Raw genomic sequence first — 27,560 nt, 5'->3', positions numbered from 1 at the left:
GGGTCACTGCTGTGATGGTGCAGGTGGGAGGGGCTGCACTGGGGGGGAGGGGCTGCACTGGGGGGAAGGGGCTGCACTGGGGGGGAGGGGCTGCACTGGGGGGGAGGGGCTGCACTGGGGGGGAGGGGTCACTGGTGGGACACAAGGAAACAGCTAATGTAATATTGCAGACATAAACCGTTTGGAAAAACTGTTCTCCCCCACAGAGAGCATTGGGAAACACAGGTTAATATTATTAATATGTGAGGATTATTATTATTATAATAGCAATAATATGGCAAGGTTTATGGTTATTAATATGGCAAAGATTATTGTTGTTAATATGGCAAAGATTATTATTGTTAATATGGCAAAGATTATTGTTGTTAATATGACAAAGATTATTGTTGTTAATATGGCAAAGATTATTGTTGTTAATATGACAAAGATTATTATTGTTAATATGGCAAAGATTATTGTTGTTAATATGACAAGTGCAACTGGGTTCAAATGCTTTGGAACATCCTAATGACGTCAAAATCGATATAAATTGTGGGTCTGAATGAATGGCAAATCGGGTGCGGTAAAAGGAAACCCGTACGAGATGGCATAACTACTCTAAACGAAAACCTATTTAATCATCTCTCGCTGCCAGCTGGCACATACGTGTGCATTTACTCCATCACACGCCATGCCACGAGGAACACAGACCTCTTCACTGGTCAATGCGGGTACGGGTTTAACACCACACTGCCAACTTGGGGCAGATGTTACTTTATCAAAGTACTTTAGCAAAATAAGAAACTATTAAAAAGTGAGCACACGTATTACAAACATCACACCTGCGAGCATTTGTGCTGCAGCAGAAACGGTATCTGGTACAGTGTTATTATGGCATGTTATTATGATTAATGTGGCACATATGGAGGCTGCAACCAGAGACTAACACGTGTAGGGGTGGCTTCCAAAATTGACCCACTTTGCCATCTTTGATTCTGTCCGTCTGAATGCTCTCAGCCTTGTTCTTAATGGGTATACAGTAAAATTCACACAAGTCTGATCTGTCTAAATCGTACAATTGTCCAGGTCGTACATAAGACTCTCTGGCACCTCCCTACCTCTCCGACCTCCTCACTCCCCAATCCACCACCCGGCCCCTCTGCTTGACTGGCACCGGCCTCCTGCTCGTCTCTCGCCCACCATCGGAGGCTGCACCAGGTGGTGGATTGGGGTCAGTACACCCTGAAACTCAGGAACGCTCTCCCTCAGACCCTCCGCCTCGCCCCCTCTCCCCTTTTTTCAAGTCCCACCTGAAAACCTTGCTTACGGCCACCTCCCCCCCCCCGGTTCGGAGTCAGGCTCCTGCGCCACTGTTAAGTGTTCTGAGACGCTACCCTACGTGGAGGGCGCTATATAAGTGCAAGTTGTTGTGATAATGGGAAACAGTCAGCAAAATAGAATAAAATATAAATAAGTCACATTTCTCCCACAAAATATACATTCAATTCACCTTACAGTGTATTCTGTGAAGCGCTTTGAGACGTCTCAAAGACGTGATATATCAAATGCAAGTATTATTATATCTGAAATCAGTTCGAGGCAATGAGTTAACTTGTATCCAAGAAAGTTTATTGTGCACAAAGTAACTATCATTGCACAAAACAGTAATATTCAACAGTCACTCGGAACCCTGAAAACTTTACGTTTATGAACAATCCTTGAGATTAGGCCACAATCCTCCATCGAAGGATCAAATCTTTCCAATTAAATAAAAAGTATTGCTTCATTCCCAAGCGAACAAAAACATCACGAAGCTTAAGATGACATTTAAAATAGATAAAATTAACAGGAAGGATACAGAATAGACTTCAGTAGCAAACAATTACATTGTAATAAAGCATTCATAAAAACTTTGAATTATAACAGTGAGTTGTGTGGCACAGATAACAAACAGGCCTCATGAGTGTCATTGACTCGAGCACCATGCATGTAGATAGCAGTGAGCAAGACATCAAATAAACCAGCGTCATCAGTGAACTTGGATGTTGCTGCTTGTTGGTAAATTATTGTGAACATATTTTAAAATGGCAAGAACTACATTCGCTTCAGGAAATGGGAGGACACCTCTGCGTGATTTGTAAAACATCTTAACGAGAAATACATTGGATAACTGCGTTCAATGCAAAGATGGGCTTGATATAACCTCTTCCTTCATTTAAGGCAGAGTGGAGATATCTGCATTAAGATTTTCTTCTGGCTTCTTTCTGATGTGTTGCTAATAGCAGCCAGCTTATGTCTGAAGCTGATGTGCTGAGGCAAACAGTGCTTTAGGTTATAACGCTTAAGATTTAATAAGTTAGAATAGATGCTAAGAGTTTCTTCTTTAAAGCTCACAACAGTATATAAACACTTTTAAATTAAAGTCTGTCACCATTTTTTTTAAACAACCAAATGTTTACACAAACGTTGATTCTGGAGGCTACTTTAAATCTTAAATGAGGAGCAGCAACTAAGCTGGGCACTAGCTTGGCGTTAGCGAGCCAAGTTCACTGGACAGCCTTTTGAGTCAAGGTACAGCAGCAGAAGCCAATCCAGCCCCATTGTAGTCGGGCTGTCTCTCCCAAGTTGTGGTGACACCAGAAACATCAGTTTTAATTCTAGCAAAAAACATACTGCTCAATATTAACGTTTGTCGGTTGATCTGAATTTGGGATCATCAGGAGATGACTGTGACCCTTTACGCATAAAGCCAGTGGCAACAGAATGAACAGGTTACGTGAGCGAGCTGAAAAAGCTCCAGTGTACTGTTCTGTTGAGGCAGGAAAAGGACCACTTTCAGACCAAAACCAACAGCATACTGTACGTTTTACATTTGTCGTGAAAACTTGTAAACCCGGATTTACAAATTGTTCATCTTAAAACTGGAATTGTTCTGTGAAAACCAAAGGAAATTGACGCTGTCTGGTTTAATGTTCCACAATGAAACAAAATGCAAATTTTAAAACAATAAACAAAATTAGAACAACTTCCCGATCAGCAATTCCGCCGAGACTGGAATTCAATACATTTAAAACAAAGTCAAATGTATCCCACTACACTTCTCATATAGCATTTCACAAACTATACAAATTTGCACATAAAGTTTTCTTATAGATCCATAAAAATAGTGGCCAATTTTTTTTGCAATAATGCGATGTTAAAGCTTTGTATATTAAGCTGGACTTGCTGAAACCTCAAATTCAAGCTTTGCAGATCAAAAGAGGGTCACATTCACCCAAAATACCACAGGATGCATAGATTCACATGCACTCACACACAAAATACCCTTACAAGTTTACCTATAGCTATTTGCAGAAGGCTGGTCAGTGACTGACAGCATTTATGGTTAGAAAGGATGTTATTGTGAAAGCAAATCGCACTGCAAATGAATCCATAGACGAGCGTTAGTCTTACCATAATTGGATAGAGGGGAAGCAAACATATGGAATAACAGATGGACGGCAGTACTGTGGGTGGGAAGCATTAGCAGGAGTGTGTTTTCAGATAGGGATGTTTTGTTACAACTATTGTATATGTACTGGAGCTTGCAGGATATTTTGAGAAACTGTTGCACCATATAGGATGCATCACAGTTCAGATACAGAATACTCTGCATTGAAAGGCAGTCATTTAACTTGAACTAAAACAACTAACTCATCTCAGGCCGTTTGTCCCCAAATGGAAGCACAATGTAGAACGTGAAATCTCAGAACTGTGGAAATTAAATATTCTGGTTCTAATCGTGAATTCAACACCTGAGCACAGAAAAAGGCAGTTAGTGTTTAACCTTTGACTTATTCTGAGATCACCTTCTCTAGATTTAGAAATACTGAGTACAAGAATGAGTCCAAAACCTCAGCATTGAAAGCAGTAATTCTATTCACAATAAATTTCCTGTCAACATCCATCAGTCCCTTACACTGGGGATTTTACCCTAAGCTTTTGCAATCAGATGTTTTTCCACAAATAAGCTGCAACAATTCATCCGCACTCCCTGGCTCCACCCATCGTCACACTATATATATATAGCAGCAGCATCTTCCCGTATCTATAAAACCTCCTGACAGCTGTCAATTGCAATCTCTGACACCAGCATTAGCTTTTGTCTGAACAGCTGGAAAACGGAAATCCTCATCACTTTCCTGTACACCGTTTAACTCGTAAAATCTTCTAAATCCGTTTGATTGTTGCAATTAAAGCCTCTGCACAGATTCTCTTCTGAAGACTCGGTGTACCTTCGGATTAAACCACAACAAAGCAAAAATAACAAATAGGTTCAGTTTCCTATTGCACAGAACAGCTAAGAGCGTACAGCCTGGCACACAAAAGGCCGAGGTTCTCCTCGTCTGATTCCAGTCGTGGGTTTTACGGCTGGGAATGGAGATCTTTCTCACCACACATCTGACAATGAAAGAGTGGGCACACAGTTTATAGGTTGGCTTTGTTCCAGTTTTCACTTGTGTCTGGATCCAATCACTTCCAAGATTGCATCTTACATGTATGTTGGTCACTTTGCATTATATATATATATATGAAATTACTTTAAGGTGGCAGACATTTTTGTGGTTGACATAGTCAAGCTGAACCCAGTTGGTTTCGATGCAGCCATTTTACAGGGCAAAGTGACCAAAATTCGACAAACTCCACATCATAAAGTGGAGAAGTTGAAGTAACTGGTGTTGCACCCAATCTGTGTTCCCAAATAGCAAGCAGCAATAGGAGTCGACTTTACCCCCACTGCTCATTAAGAACAGAATAAAAGCTGTTTGACTGACGAAAATAAATGTTTTTAAGGTTTAGTTTGAGGATAGGTGGAGCAAGAAGGGATCAATACATTAACATATTGTTCAGGATTGTGTTGCATTAAAATCCCGAGCAAACTAAAGCGACTGCAGAGAGAGTGGTTTGCTTGCAACTCCGTCTGTTTTAATACTGTATTAAAGCCATGCTTTCAGGGCCCTTAAATGTTTTTTATTTTAAGATAAGGTCTTTCTCAATAGGGTAAGAAAACTTCTAATTTCACGAAAAGGTGTATTGTGTACACACTCCAAACCCACAAAACAAACAAAAGGATCAACAGGGTAACATCATCACCGGAGCAGAGCAACATCTCTTACACTTGGTTGATGTCTTACCTTCCCACTGATGGCATTTTGCCTGAATTAGTAAAAATCCCTTTTCCTTCTCGTGCAAACCACATGGGAAATATTACTCGGGGCGGCAGTAAATGCTTTATCCTGTGTAGATACCAGAATTGCTGGTAACACTACCAAGATTACCAGTGTACATCCACTATGTATCACTACAGTGCAGATTGGAGGTTCCTATATACCCTATTCTCCTCTCCCACAGCACCAAATAAGATGCTGGTCACTTCGCAGCTTGTAGTTTAAACCACCTATGACCTGACAAGTCGATTAGCGATACAGTCATGAACATCTGGTGACCGATGATGCCAGCACTGGGCTCATGTCATTAGGGGGTGGACAACAGGGCTGGTTTAACAAAACGTGTAAAGGACCATCATTGGCACTCGTTTACCAACAACCCATTCATTTTTCCATCATGTAAACTTCGACACCATCCTAACAAAACTACAACAAAGAAAGCAGCAGGCGTTCGGCACAGGTTCACTTCAGTCTCTAGGTTTGTGCCGCTTTTCAGTGCATCAATGGGATTTGGCTGGTTATGGATATTTCTCCTCAATCACCAGAGGAAAAAACAATTACAACTGCCAGCGCAGCAGGATGGAACAGATACTGATAAAACATAAAATTGAAACAATAGTCCAAAATTTAAAAGAAAATACTTAAAAAAAGACTGTAGCCATCACTGGTTGTAGGCCAAGTAAACTGCAGACATGTCATTCTCAGACTGCTCCAAGGCCTTTGCTTTCTTAAACACCTGGAGAGAAAACAAATTGGAAAAGTTAAGACACAACGAACCTCAAAACTGAAGAGTCACCAGATGATTTCTAATAGAGTGGAGCCTCGTTTGAAGGCGGTAAGATCACAATCTGCTTTATAACAGCAACTTGCATTTTTACAGCGTCTTCACACAGAGTAGCCTCATGGGAGTGCTTGTAACCAAGTTGTGATAGTCATTTTCTCTGCACATGCTGTCAGCGCCTTGGGACGTTCTCTTGACGTGAAAGGCGTTATACAAATATAATTTGTTTTTTGTTGTTAACGGCCTGTTCATCTCCTGCACCAACTGGCTCCCCCCCTCTACCAGCTTTGAACTTGCCGGCCACAATTATGCCGACTACAACAGTAGCCTAACAGCAGAGTGGCAGGGCATTTGCGTCAATCTTTCACAGGCTGAATTCCCAACCTCAGCCCAGAGACTGTGTACTTCCCACAGTACGGCTGAGGAGAAACTACCTTTGAGGTCTCTATGTCTCAAAGCCTCTCTTTCAAAGCAGCATGAATAGAAGTGAACAGAGGGAACGAATGGCATGATGAGAAAGACTACAGTATCTCAAGGCGGAGGTTTACTGTGTCACGTAAACAGAATTATACTTGCTGCTCATAGCTTGATCTATGGTTCAATTTGCAATGCCAGATCCTGCACATTGTCACCAGTTAGATTTGTTCAAAATTCAGGAAATAAACTATTGCAAATATTGCAATGACGACCCAAAGTTGTGAATTGTACTTTGTGTGCTCATTGTAACATCTGAAAGGAACGTCAAGACACAAACACATGCTTCAACTTGGGAACAATGGGATAAATCCAACAAAAGTATCTTCATTAGTAGATAAATACCTAAGTCACATGCAGCCAGGACAAGCGCTCCGAGACCCTACCCCATATGAAGGGCGCTAAATAATTACAAGTTGTTATTGTTGTCGACTCACCTCATTGGCCGTAGCAGCCATTGGAGTTGGCTGTTTGGCAGAATCGCCCATAGCAAGAGCTAACCTGAGGTCCTTTTGGATGTGTTTCAACAAGAAATCTGGATTGAAGATCCCCTGCAAAATATCTGACAACGAAAGAATCATTAGGGAAGTCAACAGAATAAAACACAGTCATCAACAAATCGCCCACTTCCCAAACTACATTGGAGCAGTAACAGCCGAGTTCTACAAAAATGAGACAATCACTTTGTTAGCCGCTGCAGATCAAAACCTCCGTATCAATCCCTCTTTTACAGCTACAATTTCATGCTTCTAATTTGCCCCAGTATGCAAGTCACAGCTATATATACATTACACATCAGAATACAGTAGATTTTGCAAAATGTAGTTTGTAGCCATTTATTATGGGAAGAACCTGCAGTCTTCCCCCTGCCTCTAAGATTAATTTTAGTCCACAAAGTACTAACTATTGATCCAAATTAAAAACATTCCTCGCTACAAGCCAGAAATTCCTTTCATTGCCTCTTTACTAAAGCTGAGCACCAGCTGCAAAACATCCCATTTGGTTTATGTGTAAGCTTTGGAAATCTATAACACACCCACTGCTTTGCCTATATTCACTGTGGCAGCTCATGCTTGACAAGCACTTCCGTTTTACCAAATGGCTTTGGTCAAGTGACCTGCGGTCGAATAATTTCTCCAACAGCAAGCAGTGCTGCCGCACAAAGCCATGCTTGCTGGTGGCAGCGGAGATTGTCAACCAGTGGATGGATAGCTCCTCGTCCTCTTCACTCCTTGTTTGAGACGTCAGCACTGATTGAGGATCAGGAGCCTCCACTGTGGAAGCTCTCTGCCCGCAGAGCTAATCAGTCTAATTGGAAGCCCAATAACACACAAAATTTAAAAACAATTCTGTGAAAGGAGCCTTGTATAAAAGACAAGTGCAGAAAAGATTGGACACACTCGTTACGATGGCACAATAGAGCTTCTTTGTTCAAGTAATAAGATCAGGATTCAACAGTTCTGGGTACAAAGGTTATTCAAAATTGGACTCTGCATTTAAAATGGCCACATCAAAGGTTAAAGGGAAGATCTGCAGGGGTACGGGGAAAGAGCGGAGGAGTGGGACTGATTGGGTAGCTCTTCCAAAGAGCCAAAACAGGCACGATCGGCTGAATGGCCTCCTTCTGTGCTGTAATATTCTACGATCAGTGTTGATACGGACAGGCAGCCCGATCGTGAAATAATTAGGGTTTTTGAAAATAAATTAGCTCTGTACATCTCTGGAGTCTGTATCCCGCATTGGGAATGATAATCCTTGCATTTGATATTAAGCTTCATCATGTCTTCTAGGCTTCTCAAAGTGCTTCACAGGATGTATTGTGAAGTGAATTGACTGTATATTCTGTGGGCAAAACGTGGCAGCCAATTGCGCACAACAGTGTCCCGCAAACAATCATGGATTGAGTGACCACATTATTATTATATTTTTTAAAGGAATTATTATCCCCGGAAAAGCGATCCACCAGTCGACTAATAACTGGGTTCCCACTTATTTCTAGGTAAACAGAGGTGTGTGGAGTAAGGAAACTTGCCCAACATTATGCCCTGCCGGGAATCAAACTCAGGTCTCTCGCTTGCGAGGCGAGTGCTCTAACCACTGAGCTACAGCATTCCACATGCCCCCAACGTCAAAATGGTAGAGAGTTACTTACTTTGGCACTTTTGGTCCAAGAAAGTGCTTGCCAAAGGTCCCTGACTCAAGATGTAAAACAACACTTCCTGGGATTGGTCGGCTATTTTAGCCAGTGTGAATCCTTCTGCCACAGAAGCCATGAAGCTGCCCAGAATCATATTCACAATCAGCATCATCTTTGAGGCATTGCCCACCTCACCTGGAAAAGAGCAGACAATACTTAGCTCAGCAGCCGACTAAAGCAGTGCTAAGGTAAAAAAGAAACCTTAAGGCCTTCAAATACTTACATCCAGCTACTGCATCAATGAGCAGAATCAGGGCCGACATTTTAAACACGAGATGTCACTGAAGAGTCTCCCCATTAGGTCCATAACTAATAAAAGCATTTATTCAATGCTTATTCTTATCTTATTCTCTTTCCCAGCCGAGTTATTTTTCTTAGTCCAAGTACTGCAGGGAAAGTTGTTGATTACTGTAGCATGAAGGATGATAATAATAATCGGCTGGGAAAGATAATAATAATCTCTACATTTGGTATAGCGCCTTTCAAGTTGAGAGGACATCTCAAAGTATTTCACAGGATTTAATGTATAGTGTATTTTGCAGGCTGAATATCGGCAGAGAATACAATTTACATTTATATAGCTTCTTTGATGTTGGGAGGATGTCTCCAAGAATTTGACGCTGCTGGGCACCCAAACCTGGCTGGGAACCAAATAATAATAATCCTTGCATTTGATATAGCGCTTTTCACGTCGGGCGGACGTCCAAAGCGCTTCACAGAACACACTGTAAAGTGAATTGACTGTATATTTGAGGGCGAACGCGGCAGCCAATTGCACACAGCAATGTCCCACAAACAGTCGTAGATTGAAAATAACCAATTTATTATTGTTTTTGGTTTTGGAGGGATTATTATTAGGCTCTGTGTGGAGTAAGGAAACTTGCCCAAGGTTTCGCCCTCTGCCTGGAACTGAACCCAGGTCTCTCGCTTGCAAAGCGAGTGCTCTAACCTCTGAGCTACAGGACTCCACTCCACTCCAAAGAGGGAGGGGAGGGGAAAGATGACCGAAAGCATAATCAGTGATCAACAACAACAAACTGCATTTATATAATAATAATCCTTGCATTTTATACAGCGCCTTTCACGTCGGGAGGAAGTCTCAAGGCACCAAGGTACGTCATGGCATGAATGTGGGGTAGAAAGGACAGTTAAGGATCAAACAGGATGCCAAAGTTCCTGGACTGGCTCAGTGAGGTGCAGTGTGCATCCCTGGATGGTGATACTGCCAGTGCCTGAGGTGTGGAGGCACTGATGAGAGCTAATCAGGAGATCCTCGGTCTTGTTGACGTTCAACTGGAGAAAGTTAGTTCTCATCCAGGACTTGATATCTGACAGACATTCCACCATGACAGCATTGGTCTTGGAGTCGAGGATGATCATAAAGGTTGAGTTTCATATGAAGCACTGGATCAGAAAGTCACAGTTAAGATAGATAGAAGCAAATCCTGGATTTTGTAAGTGCAGACTTACCCAAGTAAAAAGATTTCTTGCCCATGGCCTGAAAGCAGCTGCTGCACTCATCAAACAGTAGCTTGTCCCCTGCTGCCAGGATCACCAGCATTCCTTTCTCTGATATCTGACGATTCCCAGAGACCGGGGCTTCTAAAAAGCGTCCTCCTCTGGAAGTGATCACCTGTGAAGAGAGGAACAGTACAGATCAGCTGTTACAGTTTAGTTATTTACAAAATAGTCTCATATGCCTCATAACAGATCAGCCCCTACCTAAGCAATGTCATTGCTCAACTTCATTGAGTTGACTAACTTTATTGAGCAATTTTATTGAGTTACTTCATTCAATGATTTTCACCCATTGACTTTGAAATGGTAGGCCATTCTGAACCAAGGTTACATAAAAGTTACATTTCTTTCACATTATCAAACCTCAACTCTATTTGAATGGATTCAGATTCAGCCGTTGCAGATTTAAAAACATGTTTCAAAGAAAAAAGGATGGCCTCAAACCCACTGCAACCGCCCAGTAATCTAAAACAGCCTACATTCTCTGTAGAAATGCAATTGTGTGTTATATTGTTGAGTCCTGTGGCTCAGTGGTTAGAGCACTCGCCTCACAAGCTAGACTTGGGTTGGACTCCTGGCAGGGTGAAATATTGGGCAAGTTTCCTTACTCCCTAATAATAATCCCTCCAAAACCAAAAACAATAATAAAAAAAATTGTTCCATTTTCAATCTACGACTGTTTGTGGGACATTGCTGTGCGCAATTGGCTGCTGCGTTCGCCCACAAATATACAGTCAATTCACTTTACAGTGTGTTCTGTGAAGCGCTTTGGGACGTCCTCCCGACGTGAAAAGGATTATTGTTATTATTACTCCACACGTGTCTCGTTTGCCTAGCAGTAAGTACGAACCCAGTTGTTAGCCAATTGGCGGATTGCTTTTCCAGGGATAATAATCCCTCAAAAATAATAATAATGATTTGGTCACGACTGTTTGTGGGACACTGCTCTGTGCAATTGACTACCGTGATTCACCCACAAATATACAGTCAATTCACTTTACAGTATATTCTGTGAAGTGCTTTGAGATGTCTCAATGACGCGATAAGCGATATATCAAATGCAAGGATTATTATTACCTGTGAGATTTCTATGGATGTCTCAGGGTCCACAGTAGACATGTCGACATAACACTTGCCTGGTCGAATCCCTTGCAGCACTCCACTGGGGCCAAGTACAAGCTGAAAGCACAAACAGAACACAAAGCAATGTTTCTCTCAGCAGCAATTAACAGCAGCTGCTAAGTTTGCTGTTGTGCTGTACTGTAGCAGCTCAGGAAATGAATCCCTTCCAAAATAAAACGCTAAGAAACAACAGATGTACTTACATCTTTAGCTGCCTTTGGGTCAGAAATGCAGGAGAGTGTGATATCACACGTAGAAATCACCTCTGCTGGGGTTCGTCCTAACCGTGCCCCTTCCTGGATGAAAGGGTCACACTACCAAAAAGAAACAGAATGTACGAGACGCTTGGTAAACTATTACCAAAGAACAAACAGTGTGCCATTTATTGTTACAGAAGTTTCAAGAGGCAGATTTATATTTCTTCACATGCCAGATTTTGGATTCCATCAAGCTGTATTGAGTAGACACAGGACTGGTAGAAAACAGTGCTCTCAGACTAATGCCACATGTCCAGCACTAACTGAGCTCGACTTCTCAGCTAGAGATCGCAAATATCTCAACAGGTGATAGATAGTGAATATAACAAAATGGCTGACGGGTTTCTTCTGATTCCATGTGTTTAGCTCTACTTCAAACAATTGAAGAAAGGGTGAAGGGTTCCGCAGGTTGATAGCTCACCTTATCCCCTGTGCGATTCCACACCGTGACCGTGTGCCCCATCTTCAAGAGATTTGCGACAATTCCACTTCCCATTAAGCCAAGGCCAAGAAAGCCTATTCTGAAAAACAAAACAGTTTTGAAAGATATTAAACTCCCAGGAAATGCAATGCAAAGTAATTGCAATAGCAAACAGCTTCTCATAAGGAACATCAAGGGCCGGTTCAGAACACAGTGCCTGGAGCAACAACAACAAATTACATTTATATAGGCCTTTCACGTCAGGAGGACGTCCCAACAATTCACTCATGAATCCCCTAAAAACAAGCTCATATCGTGATCTTGATCAGGGTAGATTCCTTCTCAATGTATGCCACAAAACCTCCACTTAAAACTGTTCCTCCACATTTCCTAACGGCACTTTACAACCTGGAAAAGGTTTGATACCTGCCCCACCCCCAAGACATGGGATGTCATAAAAGTCACAGATATAAGGGAGGGAGAAGGGGTAAAGGTTAGTGGTTTCAGTCTTTCTGTTGCTGCTATTTGAGTATTGCTTCATTCCCACCCACTGGCAACTGACTGAAGTCTGAATGGGGTAAGTGACCTGGGCTAAATTATCTTGAAAACAGAAGTATCAAAGGACAGTGTGAAGGTTACTGAGTTCCACAAGGACTGCACAAGAGGCTGTCAAACTACACTACACTCAGCAGCTGCAGAAGAGGAAGCCTGTGGTTCCCAATCCGATTGGAGGATTACACAACAGATCCCAACTCCAAACGTTCAATTACCATTTCTCTATAATTAGAAAAACGGAGAGTTCACTCATGAAGAAAGGGTTTGCCCTAGAATTAATTCCTGATCCTCTTAGGATAAATAAGTGACGACAGACAAGTCCCTACCTTTTGTCTGTGGGCGACACACTGCCATTGTTTGCTGTGCTGTCTGCTGGCTGGATGGATGTGGACTCTGCTTCCTAGGGGGAGGAAGAAAGAACAAAAGTTACCCATTGGCTTTTGCAGATGTTACTTTGAACACCAAAACGCAATAATGGGGATTCAGTACTGCAGCAGATCAGATACGATCCATTTACCTACGGGATCTAGGCCTCATTGACTCAGAGCCAGAGTGCAATACAGGCCACAATTTAACAACTGCTATTAAATCTGTAACCTGATTGTGCAGGAAACAGAAAATGCACACCATGGCAGTGAGAGCAAGGTGAGCTTTACTTTGCGACTGACCTGCTTGATGCTAACACTCAAAAATAGCATTGCCCACCACTGACATCCCAGACAAGAAAACTGTAGCTCTGTGATTAGAGAACCCGGCAGGGCAAAACGTTGGGCAAGTTTCTGCACTTCACATGCCTCTGTTTGCCTAGCAGTAAGCAGGAACCAGGTTGTTAGTCGATTAGTGGATCGACTCTTCCGGGAGTAATAATCCTTCAAAAAAATTATAATTTGGTCGCTCAACTCATGACTGTTTGTAGGACACTGCTGTGCGCAATTGGCTGCCTTGACTCCCTTGGAGTGATGAGTTATCAGGAGTTGACTGTAGTTAATAAGCATATGGGAGGTGCTGATCAGGCATATACATTTAATGTAGACTAAATGGTTCAGTAGTTTGCTCATTCCAAAAACGTCTGCTGAGAAAAACCTATTGGGAACTTTACCATCAAACGGTTTTTTGAGGTTACAATCCCAGCGGGCAGAGCAGCCCTATACGTGAAACGGAGGGAACACTCACACTTGAAATCAGTCGTAAGACAATGCTCTAATGCAGTGAAGGAGGGGTTGCATTGTCAGAGTGCCATCCTTTGGATGAGGTTCCATTTGCCTGTTCAGGTGGACATTAAAGATACCAATGACACTAATCAAAAAGCGAAGGAAGTTTCTCTCTCCCGGTGTCCTGGGCCAACAAATCCCTCAAATAAAATTGGTCACTCGCTCCATGGCTATTTGTGGAACACCGCTATGCGTAAACTGGCTGCCATGTTTGCCCTCAACATGCAGTCCACTTTACAGTGTAATCTATGAAGCGCTTTGAGACGCCTCAATGACGTGAGAAAGCTCTAGATCGAATGCAAGGATTATTATGGTATTAAAATCCCAAATGCAACAACGGTTCACTGGCTCACAGAAATCATTAAAAAGCCTGCAAACTGAAAGCTTATCAAGTTATCAGTAATAACCTGCCATGCATACTTGACTTATCTACAGTACTGATTGTATTAAGCAGGTCTATAACACTAGGGTTCTCCACTAGGACTGGAAAATCCAGAACTTCGACAAGTTTCTCAGGCCAAACTTTTGTGAGACACCTAAAGCTCATCGCAATGGCTAGGTTTCAAAGCTAAGAGCAGTCACACGAGCCAGCAGCCAATTCTATTCAGTACTGTGCTGCTCTATCACCAGTTAAACTATCAGAAATAATAACAGGCATTAGAAGTATGAACAGAATTGAAACAGCATGCGCAGTTAATATTCAAAGCATTTTGGTAACTCGTGATAATCTGCAATGTTAAAAGTACAGAAATACTTTATCTGTAATTGTTGTTATGGATCATAGAATGGGGCAGAACTTCTAATGTACATACATCAATTAGAGTTTAATGAGAGACAATGGGGGAAAAACAATGAAGTGGTAATTTGCAGAGTGCGGTCACGTGGCCAAAAGGCAAGACACAGTCTTTCATTCCAAATGAATAACCTACCTCTTCTGCTGTGGTCTTTAGTGTCCGTGCACTTGCAGAAGATGCTCCCGACTGTTAATAAATAAAAATAGAGCCAATTACTTGCAATAAAGAGCACAAGACCAGAAAGAAAGTGAGCAACCCTATTCAGAGAATAACAGCTTTCAATCCCTGCCATCGTCGGTCAGACAGACCCAGCACAGCTTCGTGTCTATGCTGGTCTAGGTAGAGTTTGGGCAAATAGGTTACTAGATTGTCCGTTGTATTAACTGTAAAGAATGCTGCATTTTCTTTAACTGTTGAATCCCTGCTTTCAGAAGGAAAGACAGAAGTGCAGCTTGATTCAAAGTGTGGAGTCTTGTCAAACGCAAGTTGTTGTTTTGCTTTGAAAAGTTAGAATTCACTGTATGTAAATGTAAAGTCGTTTTGAGTCCTACAAAAAAACTTCTAATCTAACGCTACTTTGTAATAATAATCCTTGCATTTTATATAGTGCCTTATCACACCAGAAAGACGTTTCAAAGCACTTCACAGAAATTACTGTGAAATCATAGAATCATAGAATCGTATAGCACAAAAAGAGGCCATTCGGCCCACTGAGTTTGTGCTGGCTCTTTGAATAGAGCAAATGGAGTGACTGTCTAGGCAAAAGCAGCACCACGATTGCATACAGCAATGTCCCACAAACAGCCATGGAGCGAGTGACCAATTTTATTTGGGGGATTGTTGTAGAAAATAATTGCTGCCAGGCATATCTTTTACTCCTCACCCCCAAAAAAGTTTCTCAAAATAGTTGTCACATTTTCCAACCCTAAGATCCTTACTTAGCTACACAAAAGTTGTTGGTTGACACAGAAGAAACAGACACATCACCTCTGGCCAAACTCAATCTAGCCTGGTCCATGTTTTCACCACATGAGGCCACAAGCTTATGTTCCCCAAGTCAGCAATTGGTGGTTAATGATTCACTGTAATGTGAAAGACCATGTACAGGATCCAAAGTGACATTTACCAGACTGGGCAGCAGCATTTCAAAGCTAATTAAGATGGGCCTGTAGAAGAAATCAATAAACCAATGTTATCCTTACCCAGATGACTGGGTAATGAAAAGAGTTATCCTTTTAGGAAATTCCAAGAGAGCTTTTTATACAATCAGAATGAATGTTGAAGACAATATTTCTACATTTTACAAGCATACCTCAGTTTGGCAAACTAACAAATATCAAGAGAAAAAATGGTACAACTCAAAGCCTTTAGTATTTATTTACATGAACAAAGAATGACTAAAATTAGGAGATTTTGAAATGAAGACTAACATTTTATACTCTGGTTCCCATTTCTGGGACAGGAGAGCTAGTTCCCAGGCAAATTGACTTGAACCTTGATGGGTCTTGACAGGGTAATGATGCCGAATCCATCAAGGTACCCATGTTCTGGTTTGAGAGAATGGAGGGAAGACTAATGCTGTAAACTGCCTCACTCACCCATCGCACCTTCTGGTGCCTGAACACTCAGCAATCACAAAGGAATTTCCAATTACTTTCTGAGGTAAAGGGTTGGGAGTGGGGGGAGGAAGAACGGAGAGAAATAGGATAAGGAAGAAGTAGCTCCGGAAAAAAAAGGGAAATGGAAAAACAAAGCAGCATAAATTTATATTAAAAAAAACAATTTCCATCTACTTAATCCTCATCTTCTGAGTGGAAAAAAATGCACTACCAGACAACATTACACTAAAGGCATCATCTTACCTTCTCAGACTGACTGAGCAGAAAGTGATGGAAATGAGGGTCAGTCTTTACCTGCTGCAATTAGAAAAAAACAAATCTGAGACTGTGACTGCTTCACTTGGATTGTCTAACTCACCCCATTTCTACTGGTGAAATAGAAGAGACCTGAACAGGAGTTTGTGTAAAAATGACTGTGCTGGTTATGTTCTCTTTATTCTTTTAGGAGTTTATTGGGGATATTAGTGTAAAGTTACCGGATCCAATGGTCACAGGTCTGATTCGTGCTGACAGTTGTGTCATCTGAATTTAAACAATCTGGTCATTGGGACTATCACCAGATTTGCACTCCACTTTTCTGTGAAGCCCTCCCAACTTGAAAAATGTAAGGATTATTATATTATCTTAATACAACCTTGATGTTCAGTTTGATCTTTACATCAGGTTCCTGACCAAGAAAGCTTTTCTGCATCTCTGCCACAACACCCGCCATCTCAACGATGCCAAAATCCTTATCACAACTTTGTCATCTCCAGACTTCACATCACTGGTCTCCCCAGCAACACCCTCTGGAAACTCCAATTCACCCAAACTCCATTGCCCACACCCTTAACAACTAAATGATGCATACCTATCACATTACCCTGTCTTACTAAGCTATGCATCTCCCAGTAGATTGACTCAAAAGATCTTCCCTCACCTTCAAATCCATTTATATCTCCAACCTCACTCTTCCACTCGCCCTCCCTCTCTTAACTCAGACCTGCTGCACATCTCCCATCCAACGATTGGCAGCTATGCCTTTAGCCACTATGTGCACATCCTCTGGAACTCTCTCTTTGTCTTTGGTGCCTACAGTTACCTTACTACTACTCCTCCTCCACCCCACTATAATCCAGCATAATCTCAATGAAGCGCTCCAAGATATTACTTTATTTAGGTACCTTATGTTTCTATGTTGTCTGAACAACTACGTAAAGTAATGTCTTGGAGCGCTTTCGAGGTCTGCTCAACATGGCTCGGGCCTGCTGAGCACTGTCAGCATAAAATAACACCACCAAAATAAAGACCAGGAAATAAATCAGAAACTATAATAGCAAACAGGAAATAGCACTGGAAACTATAGTGAGCAGCTACAATAACATAAAAGTAAACATTAAACGGTAAGCACAGCATTTGGCCAGTGAGACTCAACTTACATTATGGCTTTACTCACAGGGCTGAGGGGATGTCTTCTCCTTTAGTCTCATTGATAAACCAGAGAAGCTGGTCAGCCAACCACAATGCCCCAAGAAACTGTGATCTGCTCGGCTATTGCCTCAGAGTCAGTTAGTCCTCTCTTCCCTCCTCCCCCAACCCAGGAGGGAAATATTATTCAGACATGAAACTCATTTCACAATCAATCTTGAAAGGGTGAGGGCTGAGTGGACCCACAGGGATTTACACTCATAACCTTTTTTCTGGTCCCAACTCTGTTGCTCAACTGACAGCCACCTGAGACGTTAACAGTATGGAGTGATCAGGAGAATAGCTATTAGTTTACAGGGCACTGAGTGAGTAAAACTGTAATCAATGTATTTGGATAAGGAATATTGGTGCAGTGGCAAATTCTAAAGAATTGCAGCTTGCTGCAAAGTACTCAGCACAGAATCGTGAGAAAGTCATGTCAGATGTCTCGAGTTCCTGTGACTTAATAGTAGATCAGACTGATCCTATACCAAATCCTGAAGACTCCTAATTAAAAGGAACCTAACCAACCATCCTCAGCTCAGAAATAATGCCACACCCACAGCAAATTCTGTCTCCAGCCTGAGCTGCCTGTAAGCTTCAATCTACTCTTATTACTACCCCTGCTCTCCCAATTTGACTACAAGCTCATGGTTAAAGAAACAATCACAGCTCCCAAGGAACTATGTTTGGCACCTGGATCTTGATTATTTGCACTCAACAACCTTTGGCTATCGTTAATATAATGCAGAATTGAAATAACTCCCCCTCCATGAAATAAATCTTGTGCGAGTACAAAGTGCTTGTTCAGTTCCAACATTCACATTAAACCATGGACACTCGCCTTCCATTCGAATCCCGATCCTGGCCCCGTGACCATCCTTTTCACTGTGGTCGACTCAGGCAGAGTGTCCTGGGGACAAAAAAAAGCAGAAATTTTTGCAATGGCAAATCTTCTGAACAAATTGTGCATTATCTCATGTGTGTTATTTTACTGCAAGTCAAAGCCCCAACGGGCAGGGTGATGCTAGGTGGGCAGCAGGAAGCTAGCGATACAGTGTTCTCAATGACTGGTCTGCGGTTTTTGCCAGTTAAAACTCCATCAGTTATCCCATGGTACACACTGATGACTGACACACACTGAAACCCATCACCTTGCTTAAGAGTATCCAACCAGACAAAGAGTCCCAACGCTTTGGGACGTCCTCCCAACGTGAAAGGTGCTTTGCAAATGTAATTTTGTATATATATGCCACATAGAAATGAAAATATCCCTGTATATGGAATGGAATATGCACTCTCTCCCTGTAAGGACGCATACCCTACTCTCTCAACTCCAGAGCATGAGGTGCAGATTGGCTAAAGCTAATGTTTGGGATCCCTAGAATACGTGTTGGGAGTAAATGCTGGAGCTCAAGCAGCTGAAGCTAAGCAGCTTTGCAATTGAGAGCACTATCTGACAAGCTTCAGGCTACCAATGATGGGACCACCCTACCAGTTAGACTTTAGCTTGCAGGTTAAGAGGAGACAAGTGGAAAGAATGCCTGCCTCCAAGTGCTGCTGATGATCCAGAACAGCTCGTCTGTCATCAACAGGGCCCTGGAGCAATGCGGACCCGCCTGGATCAGAAACAAGATTCTAGAGACAGTCACAGAGGATTCACTTGATACTGACTGATCTGCATTCCTTGTCAATCTTCAAGTTGCCCCTGTAGTTTCTATGTTTATACAGTTTTTTTAAAAAATCTAAAATTAATGCTGTTTTCTTCCACTTCTTTAAGGTCATATTTTATTCCAAATGCTATAGGTATCAGAGGTCAATGCTGCTCTGGAAAATACAATATTTTAATTTTAAATAAAATTTAAAGACACCAAAACCACTGTAATTTCACCTTGTGCTTAAAATACTGACAGTTACAACAACAAGATTACATTTGCATGAACAAGAGTTTCAGCGGCCTGAGGGGTGAGGTAGTGGCGGAGTCGGGCGATGTTACAGAGCTGAGGGAAGGCAGAGCGGATCATGTGGGGAAGAACAGACAGTTGAAGCTCAAACAAGACACCTCGGTTCCTGACTGGCTTTGGTGAGTTGTAGTGTGCGACCATGGAGGTTGATGCTCCCAGAGCCTGAGGTGCTGAGGCGCTGACACGAGCCAATCAGGAGAGCCTCAGTCTTGTTCACTTTCAACTGAAGGAAATTTGCCCTCATCCAGGACTTGATGTCCGACAGGCAGTCTGACAGGATAGCAGTGGTCCTGGAGTTGAGGATGGAGGCAGAAAGATAGAGTTGGGTGTCATCCACATACATATGGAAGCTGACCCCATGTCTGCAGATGATATCACCAAGAGGGAGCATGTAGATATTAAAGAGGAGAGGGCCCAGGACAGAGCCCTGGGGGACGTCAGACGTGACAGCGCCGGGGCTGGAGGAGAAACCGTTAGAGGCAACAAAGTGGAAACGGTGAGAGAGAGAGAATTCGATCCAGGCAAGGGCAGGTCCGTGAAGGTTAAGTAAAGAGAGGCGGCGTATGAGGATGGAGTGGTCGACAAGTATCGAAGGCAAGTTAATTGTAATTCTGCATTATAAAAGCAAAAATAAGAAAAACCAAGAGCAACTGACACAGATTTGCAGTAATTACATGATAAAAGTTGCAGAAAGTATATTACATTTGTTGGCAAAGTTCAGACTAAATATTACCAGCTGACTAAAATTCTCAAGGCAATTTTGAACCACTATTGAAAACTTTGCCAGCATGCTGCGACTGGAAGTAATCTACTTTTTGTACCCAGTATTTGTTTAAAAGAACACTGGTACCTGAATAAGTTAGAATTCAAAATGGTCTTGTAATAGCAGTTAATGGTCTTTTAGACTCCTGAAGAAATGTTCCCATTAAAGTGAGATCCCCAAAATTGCAAACTTTGTTACTTGCAAAAATACATGCAACTAAGTCCAAACAAAGAGTTCCATTTACTTTTTTTTAATTACTTTTTNAATGTTATTACTGCTCCATTGCACTTTTCAAGAACATTTAAGGGGCCAGGGTTTAGGTGGAGATTTAATTGATTCACACCCATAGCTATAATTGTCCTGTAGTTCTGTGAATTCACCTCCTCATGAAATCACATTGTCAAGACATTACCATGAGCACAAATTGCTTTGCAAATCAACACAAAAGACATGGTAAACCAGGCAATATATTGTCCACTTACTCTACAAGTCTATCCCCTTTGTTTAAAAGTATTTCCTTCTTACACAAAGCGCATTTTTTTGCCTCTGTATTTGAACTCTTTGTCACAGTGAACTATTTTTCTGGATCACCTTCGTCAATACATTCCCCTCTTCATAACCTTGAAAACATTAATTAAATCACCTTAAAGTCTCCTTTTTTCCATTACACAAGTGTACCCTACAGACAAGTCTCAGATCCTAAAGGCCATATATGCTCATGTAATAGGGCTTATACTGTACAGTAATAATATCTCCCACACCCATCAAATGCCTTTGTGAATATAGCAGATGCTACTCATCTCCACAATCCATATTGTCTTTTGAGAGCAGCCTGGTTTAGTAATGCTCCAAATGACCATTGTGGTAATTCCTTTCCATTTGTACTATCTTCATTAAAATGAAGAGTCATACAATTCCCTGGCCAATTCCCTTGCAAAAATCGCAGCACCACTGAAAACAGATGGTGGATGTTGAAACAGCAGCGAGCATACTGGGACTTGCCATATTCACAATCACTAGTAAACCCAATTAGGCGAAATTTACATATCACATCTATCGTATTCCTTTCAGAGTAAAGAGGTATGGCAGCGGAAAGCACCAAATTGACAATCAGCAAAACCTGAGTGCTGACACCCAGGCTGACTGCTGTCACTGGGGAGAGATGCCATGTGGACACTAGACAATTTCCCACAGGAAAATGGCATATACACAAATAAGAGATTTCTCCTTAGCACCTATTATACAGATTTATACAGCACAGAAACAGACCATTAGATCAGTACCAGTGTTTATACTCCACACAAGTCTTCACCCCTCCTAATCTCCTCTTCTTTTCCCACCCCTCTAGTACAGGGCAACATTGTTTGAAGCCTGGAAGCAGGTCACCTGCCAGCTTAACAAAACTGGTATCCAACCCAAGGAAAAAGATAAAGCACTGCCCTATTCTGGTGAAAAAGCGGCCACTTCAGCACAAAGAGCTTCTAAGTTTACTTTAAAAATTCTTTGCATTCTGAACAATCAATTGAGCAATGACTGCAAAGTTTAGATACATATTGCTGCTGAACTTTGCAGATTTAAGGGAACCCACTGCTTATTTTCTTGCTAATTTATTATAAACACAAAATGTATCTGGTGAAGATGCTGCGCACAAATGATATGTACGATAATAATGATCAGTGAGTACGAAAAGGTTAAACCTCCTTATCCAAACAACTGTTGTCTCCCTAAAACCAACCTTTTCATCCTTTGCTGGCCGGCCCCTCTTCCTTGTAATGTATTCTGAAATTTCTGTGACTGATGAATTTTGTTTTCTGTCTTCTGTTGATTTATGTTTGTTTTTGTCTTCTAATAAGGTGGGGGCAGGTACCTTAAAAAACAAGTCATGAGGCTGTAATTTGTTATAAATACTATATTGGTCTCCTCCCTCCCAAGATTCCAGAAACATATTAATATTCCTGGTACTTGAAGTAGCTCCAATAATGTCAAAACATAACAAAGCACTTCACCTAATTTTATTGTTGAGGAAATGACGATTTGCAGGTAAAGGTGAACCGCTTTGAGATATTTTAACATTATCTGAGCTACATCAAATACAAAAAATGAGTTGAGACAATATCATGACACTACATCAACAACTTGCATTTCATAAAGCACCGACTCATGTGGGTCATGTCAGAGCGCTCAACACTGACATTGAATTGAATGCTCATTGTTTGGAGTGGATGCACCAAGCTCTGTGGAGTGTGAGGAGCCTGGTGTTCTCTAACCCCAAAATATCTTAAGACACGCTTCCAAAATGCACAAACTAATGCATCAGTCACTCTTTCTCTGTGAGGCTGCCAATGTCAGTGGTAATATGCCACAAGGCCATTCGCACGAGGAACTAGGGTGAGATCAAACATTTCATGTAGGGTATTAACTGTCAAAATAAATGGGCTTTCAAACCATAGGTTTTGTTTGAGTCTCCAGAGGTAAATCGTCACAAACGCATGCCATCATATCACATAGATTTTGGATTAACAGGAGCCAAGTATGAAAAATCCCCGCTCCCACTCCTGGTATGTTCCTCCAAGCTGCCAATGAGCCAGAATGGTTGGTCTGTCATCAACTTGAACCCTATCATTGAGCCTCCTGCCTAGTCATGTTCTTGGCCAATTCCGTATCAAACTGTCCAATGAGAGCTTCAGTCCTTTCTTCTTACCTTGGATTTTTTAATGAATTCCTCAACTGCATCCACTGCTTGCTGGAAACGTTTCCCTTTATTAATTTTGATCATTTCCTCCTTGTGAATATGATAGGATTTGAGCTGGTCCACTTTGATCCATGCACTGCAACCAACCAAACAAAAGGAAATCAATCCTTTCTGGATTGCTCTGTGTTCAGACAGAACCATTTACAAAACAATATTTACGTAACTGAAGTATACTTACTGGTCTTCGGTCCCAAAGAATTTCACAAAGAAGCATTTCTTTCCTCGTGGTTTCTTTAGATCTTTGGGTGGATTAACAATCTTCAAGGAAAGAAAGTTTAATGCTTAGAGGCAAGCAACTATATACACGCACACATGCAGAAAGACATTTCAATGTCAAAAGGCATGTGATGGTCCAAAGCGATGAAAAAAGCAACACAGCACACGATCTCCCATCTTCCTACAAGTCTTCCTTTAAGACTCTACCCTGTGTTGAAGAGTGTTATACAAATCGTTGCTCTTGTCACCATTGTAACAAGTTACTCCCAATTAATACTGTAGTAAAAGTGGTCAATTTGTGAGCTCCATTAGTGATGCTGCTGACAACCACCTAATGATAAACTGCTCTGCACCAATAGTTACTTGCAGTCAAGTAAAACATTCAACATGAAGTGTTTTTACGCAATTGGCTGCCAAGCTCCACCAACAAAATACAACAACTTGTATTTATATAGTGCCCTTCACGAGCGGCAGCATCCCAGATTGCTTAATACAGTCAACACATTTTACAATATATTCTGTGAAGGGCTTTGAGACGTCTCAACGATGTGATAAGGCACTATATCAAATTCAAGAATTATTATTATTGTCCTTTACCGAGAAAGTGGATGAAGGGCTAAGGCTCATATAGCAACATACTGTGAAGTTTGACAAGAATATTAGAGGTGATTAGACAACTTCAAAATCTTATAGATTGATGAGGAAGGTAAGACTGAGGGAGGTAAGGGGTTCATTAGTCAAGTTTCAAGAAAAGATAGGCAAATAAGTTTTAACAGTGAGGATGTTGGGGAGGACAACCCATTGGAGTTCAGATGTAATAAGGGATAGATCAGCTCTCAGATGACAAGTTCTTCTTACACTGTCAAAAAAACAAGAGGTCAATTGGGAAGAGTCTTGTATGAACTGGGCTTTACAAATAAAAGCCATTGAAAGGTAAAGAAACATTTCGCAATGTGAACATTGCTGTCCCTTATGTCTGTGAAGATTTTGCAACAGGAAATATTTGCTCATGCCATGATTACATCATCTCAATATAAATTTTACACATTTCATTTCACACACACACATTATTTTAACTACTTTCTCAAAGAGTCCAATGCTCACTAGGAGGTCATTGGATGTAACTTATGTTCTGCAAAAACTTTAGATAATAGTCTAAATATCTTCACAACATGATGTTTAGTAGGCCAAATGAAAAACTTTACACTTTCAAAGAAAATGAAGTGTTTTAGTTTTACTTAAGATCATTCTGTTATTGTGAAATAGAATGACTGTGTACTTATAGGCAAACATGGCTGCCAGTTGCACACAGCAATGTCTCACAAACAGCCATGAAATGAGTAACCGTTTTTATTTGGAGGATTGTTGGCCAGGACCTTGCAAGAGATTCTAAGCGCTCTGAGATGCTACCTGCTTGGAGGGAACTATACAAGTGCAGGTTGTTGTTGATGAGAGAAACTCCCTTCTCTTTTCGAATAGTCTGGAACTCCATCCCACGGTCCCTTCGCCTCGCTTCCTCCCTTGCCTCCTTCAAGGCCGGTCTCAAGACTCTTCTCTTCGACCGTGCCTTCCCTCACCCCTACACCACTCCTCCCCCATACTCGGGCCCCGACACATGACTGTTCAGCGCTTTGGGACGTCCTCCTGACGTGAAAGGCGCTCTACAAATGTAATTGTTGTTGTTGTTGTAATATCATCTTAAAAAAAACTCCAGTTATATCTCATCAATGGACTGATCGGCATAATGGGACATTTCATAAAGGAATGAATGGAACCAAAGATGTTTGATCAGAACCATCTGAATATACAGCCAATCCAATATACAACAACAGTATCCTTTGCGAAGCGCTTCGACACATCTCCGCGACGTGATCAGGCGATTTATCAAACGCAAAGCTTATTATTATTATTAGTAGTAGTATTATTATTATTATGATCATCATTATTATCTGTGCCACCACGAACAGGTTCCGGGCACAAGTGACACCCATCCAATCTGCCTCCAGCTGTTCTTGGTGCTGTTTGAAGTGTCAGTTGCAGGTTCCTCCCGTGTGTCACACACTCCCTCCCTCCCTCCCCATCCCACCTAAACACCACATCAATCGCAAACAAGATCGTTCTGGATGACGAAGGTCCTCCGTTCAGCGCCCTCTGATGTCACCCCCACCGCCCCCTCCCCATCACAGCCGCCGGGGCTCAGGCTCAACCGGGGTGGGTGGGTGGGGGGGGAGATCCAGTCCGGGCCCTGGCGCGGACGGGGCATTGCTGCCCACCTCTCCCGCGCTCTCTCTCTCTCTCTCGCTCTCTGGTGGACTGTGCTCCCTCCCGGAGGCGGGAGCGGGAGGGACGGTGACCGCCGAGGCGCCCGCCGCTCGCGCTAGTCACTCACCTTGCCCGGCCAGGGCGGGTACCTCCCCAGCTTGCCCCTGAGGAGGAGAACACAAAGCACACACACACACGCCGGTTAGCGCGCCACACCAGAACACACGGCGGTACCCGTAACACAAGGCGAGCGGAAGGGTTGCGGAGCGTAGCGGAGCGGGCGGGCGAGCGAGCGAGTGAGTGCGTGAGGGGCGCCTCACCAGACCAGATCTCCGACCCGCAAACCGCCCGCCGCCGCCATCTTGCTCTCGCCCCTCCCCACTCCCTCCCTCCCGCCCGCCCAGCACAACCCACGTGACCCGCGGCCCCACGTGACCCGTGCCCAGCCAAAGGTCAACGTTCACAGTCCATTCGGAGGGGGAAAAAAATAAAAACCTAAACTACATTTTAAATACAATAACCGGGGACCCATATGTGGACTTTTTTTTATTGACATAACAACCCCGCCCCCCCCCCCTCCCGCTGCTCACATTACAAAAAAATAAAGGTCCTTCAGGCACCGCGCTGACGGCCGCGCCGCGAGGAGCCCGGGGGGAGTGGATGTGCGCGCGCAGGGCGGCGACATGGCGGCGGCCGAAGTTTGTGCGGTTTGTTTTTGTGGCTGTTGTTGTCGCTGTTGCCGCCGACTGAGGGGCTGCTGATTGTTCCCGAGCCCCCGCGAGCAGGCGGGCAAACCGGGGCCGTGAGAGACGCGCGCACACCCCCAGAGAGAGAGAGAGAGAGAGAGACCGAGAGAAAGGAAGCGGAGAGAAGCGGCGGCGCGGGCCGAGCCGGGCCGGGACCGGGGAGCAGGAACATGGCCGAGCCGCGCCGAGTGTCGCTCACGACGCTCCCTCTGTCCGCTCCTGTCCGAAAGAAGAAGAAAGAGGAGAAGGAGGATGAGGAGGGCGAGGGGGAGGAAGAGGACCGGGACCAGGCGGCCGCCACATCCCGCTTCAGACTCGCTCTCTTCGAGTCGAGCGAGAAGAACTGCCCCGAGTTTTACTACCCGGAGTTAATCCGCGCCCGAAAGGTGAGACTGTCGCCTTTGAGCTGTGGAGGGGGAGGGGAGAGAGAGAGGGGGGGAGAGAGGGGGGGGGGGTGGACCCCGCAGACCTCAGCCGAGGAACACTTCATTCTCGGGCTGACTTGCCTCCAGGAGATCAAAGTTAATTGCTGAGCCGAGGCTCTTGTCAGCTCCCCGACCCCCCGCCACATAGCAACGGCCACAGAGCCGTGTCTGCCGTGTTATGGCTCGCAAATCCAGGTCAGTCAGTGCCCTGTGCGCCCTGGAAGATCGTGTCTCCCGCAGACACCCGCCCGAGCGTGCGACACCACCATCGCAATTGCCGGTTGAGAGCCACCGCACTTTACTGCACGTAACACGTACACACAGTCACACAGTCACAGTAAGTTTGCTTCTCATTGCACTCGATTTGAGCGCAGGCTGTGTGTGTGTGTGTGTGTGTGGGGGGGGAGGGTGCAAAGCGTCGTTAGGTTTCGGTGAGGATTAGATGATGAAGTGAATGAAACGAAGAAGGGACGGGGAACAGAGCTCGGGTGGGTTTGATTTGGGTATAAAATGGGCACTGTGAGTGCGATGTGGGTCTCCAGATCACAATCGGAAACTTGCTGAGAAGTACAAAAGGCCCTAACATTTCAGGATACGAAAATGATTTCTCAGTTACTGTTTTTTTTTAAAATAAGCAAATTGCGGGTCTGTCCGTGCTTCTGTATTCAGAAAATCCACACTTTTATGACTGAAGACTGCAAGTAATGAATGTGTAGTGAAAATGGAAAGCATACATGTAAACAGCTGAATTGGAGTCCTGACCTCTAATGAAGGCTGTTGTTTATGTGGGGGGAAAAAACTAGAGAACTCAATTCTGGTTACAGTTCCAGAACAGCTTTAACTCTGTTAAC

The 27,560-nt window shown here is 43.0% G+C and overlaps 2 protein-coding genes across 4 annotated transcripts in view; one reads left to right on the top strand and one right to left on the bottom strand.

The window, feature by feature from the left end:
* Positions 1-1,586: 1,586 nt before the first annotated feature.
* glyr1 (glyoxylate reductase 1 homolog (Arabidopsis)) lies at positions 1,587-25,926 on the bottom strand. Of its 3 annotated transcripts, none has more exons than XM_042341051.1 (16): positions 25,859-25,926; positions 25,666-25,702; positions 23,239-23,318; positions 23,010-23,136; positions 22,044-22,175; positions 18,426-18,494; positions 16,379-16,432; positions 14,652-14,702; positions 12,838-12,911; positions 11,957-12,056; positions 11,482-11,592; positions 11,234-11,335; positions 10,109-10,271; positions 8,594-8,773; positions 6,879-7,003; positions 1,587-5,922 (listed from the first exon to the last, which is right to left on the bottom strand). In XM_042341051.1, the coding sequence occupies exons 1-16, from the start codon at positions 25,897-25,899 to the stop codon at positions 5,848-5,850; spliced, it is 1,521 nt and encodes a 506-aa protein (XP_042196985.1). In that variant the 5' UTR covers positions 25,900-25,926; the 3' UTR covers positions 1,587-5,847. The 3 variants fall into 3 exon arrangements, with proteins under 3 accessions (XP_042196985.1, XP_042196986.1, XP_007903066.1); XM_042341052.1 differs by having other exon boundaries at positions 16,379-16,429; XM_007904875.2 differs by lacking the exon at positions 16,379-16,432.
* Positions 25,927-26,193: 267 nt separating this feature from the next.
* LOC103186061 (ubinuclein-1) overlaps positions 26,194-27,560 on the top strand; it is a 39,261-nt gene continuing 37,894 nt past the window's right edge. The window contains exon 1 of the mRNA XM_007904876.2: positions 26,194-26,670. Coding sequence (XP_007903067.2) covers positions 26,455-26,670 — 216 coding nt within the window. The 5' untranslated portion in view covers positions 26,194-26,454. The remainder of the gene's footprint in view (positions 26,671-27,560) is intronic.

Source organism: Callorhinchus milii, unplaced genomic scaffold (assembly GCF_018977255.1).
Source record: "Callorhinchus milii isolate IMCB2004 unplaced genomic scaffold, IMCB_Cmil_1.0 Scaffold16, whole genome shotgun sequence".
NCBI classification, from domain to species: domain Eukaryota; kingdom Metazoa; phylum Chordata; class Chondrichthyes; order Chimaeriformes; family Callorhinchidae; genus Callorhinchus; species Callorhinchus milii.
Note: the sequence above shows the minus strand (reverse complement) of the source record. Positions and strands in the feature narration are given on the sequence as shown.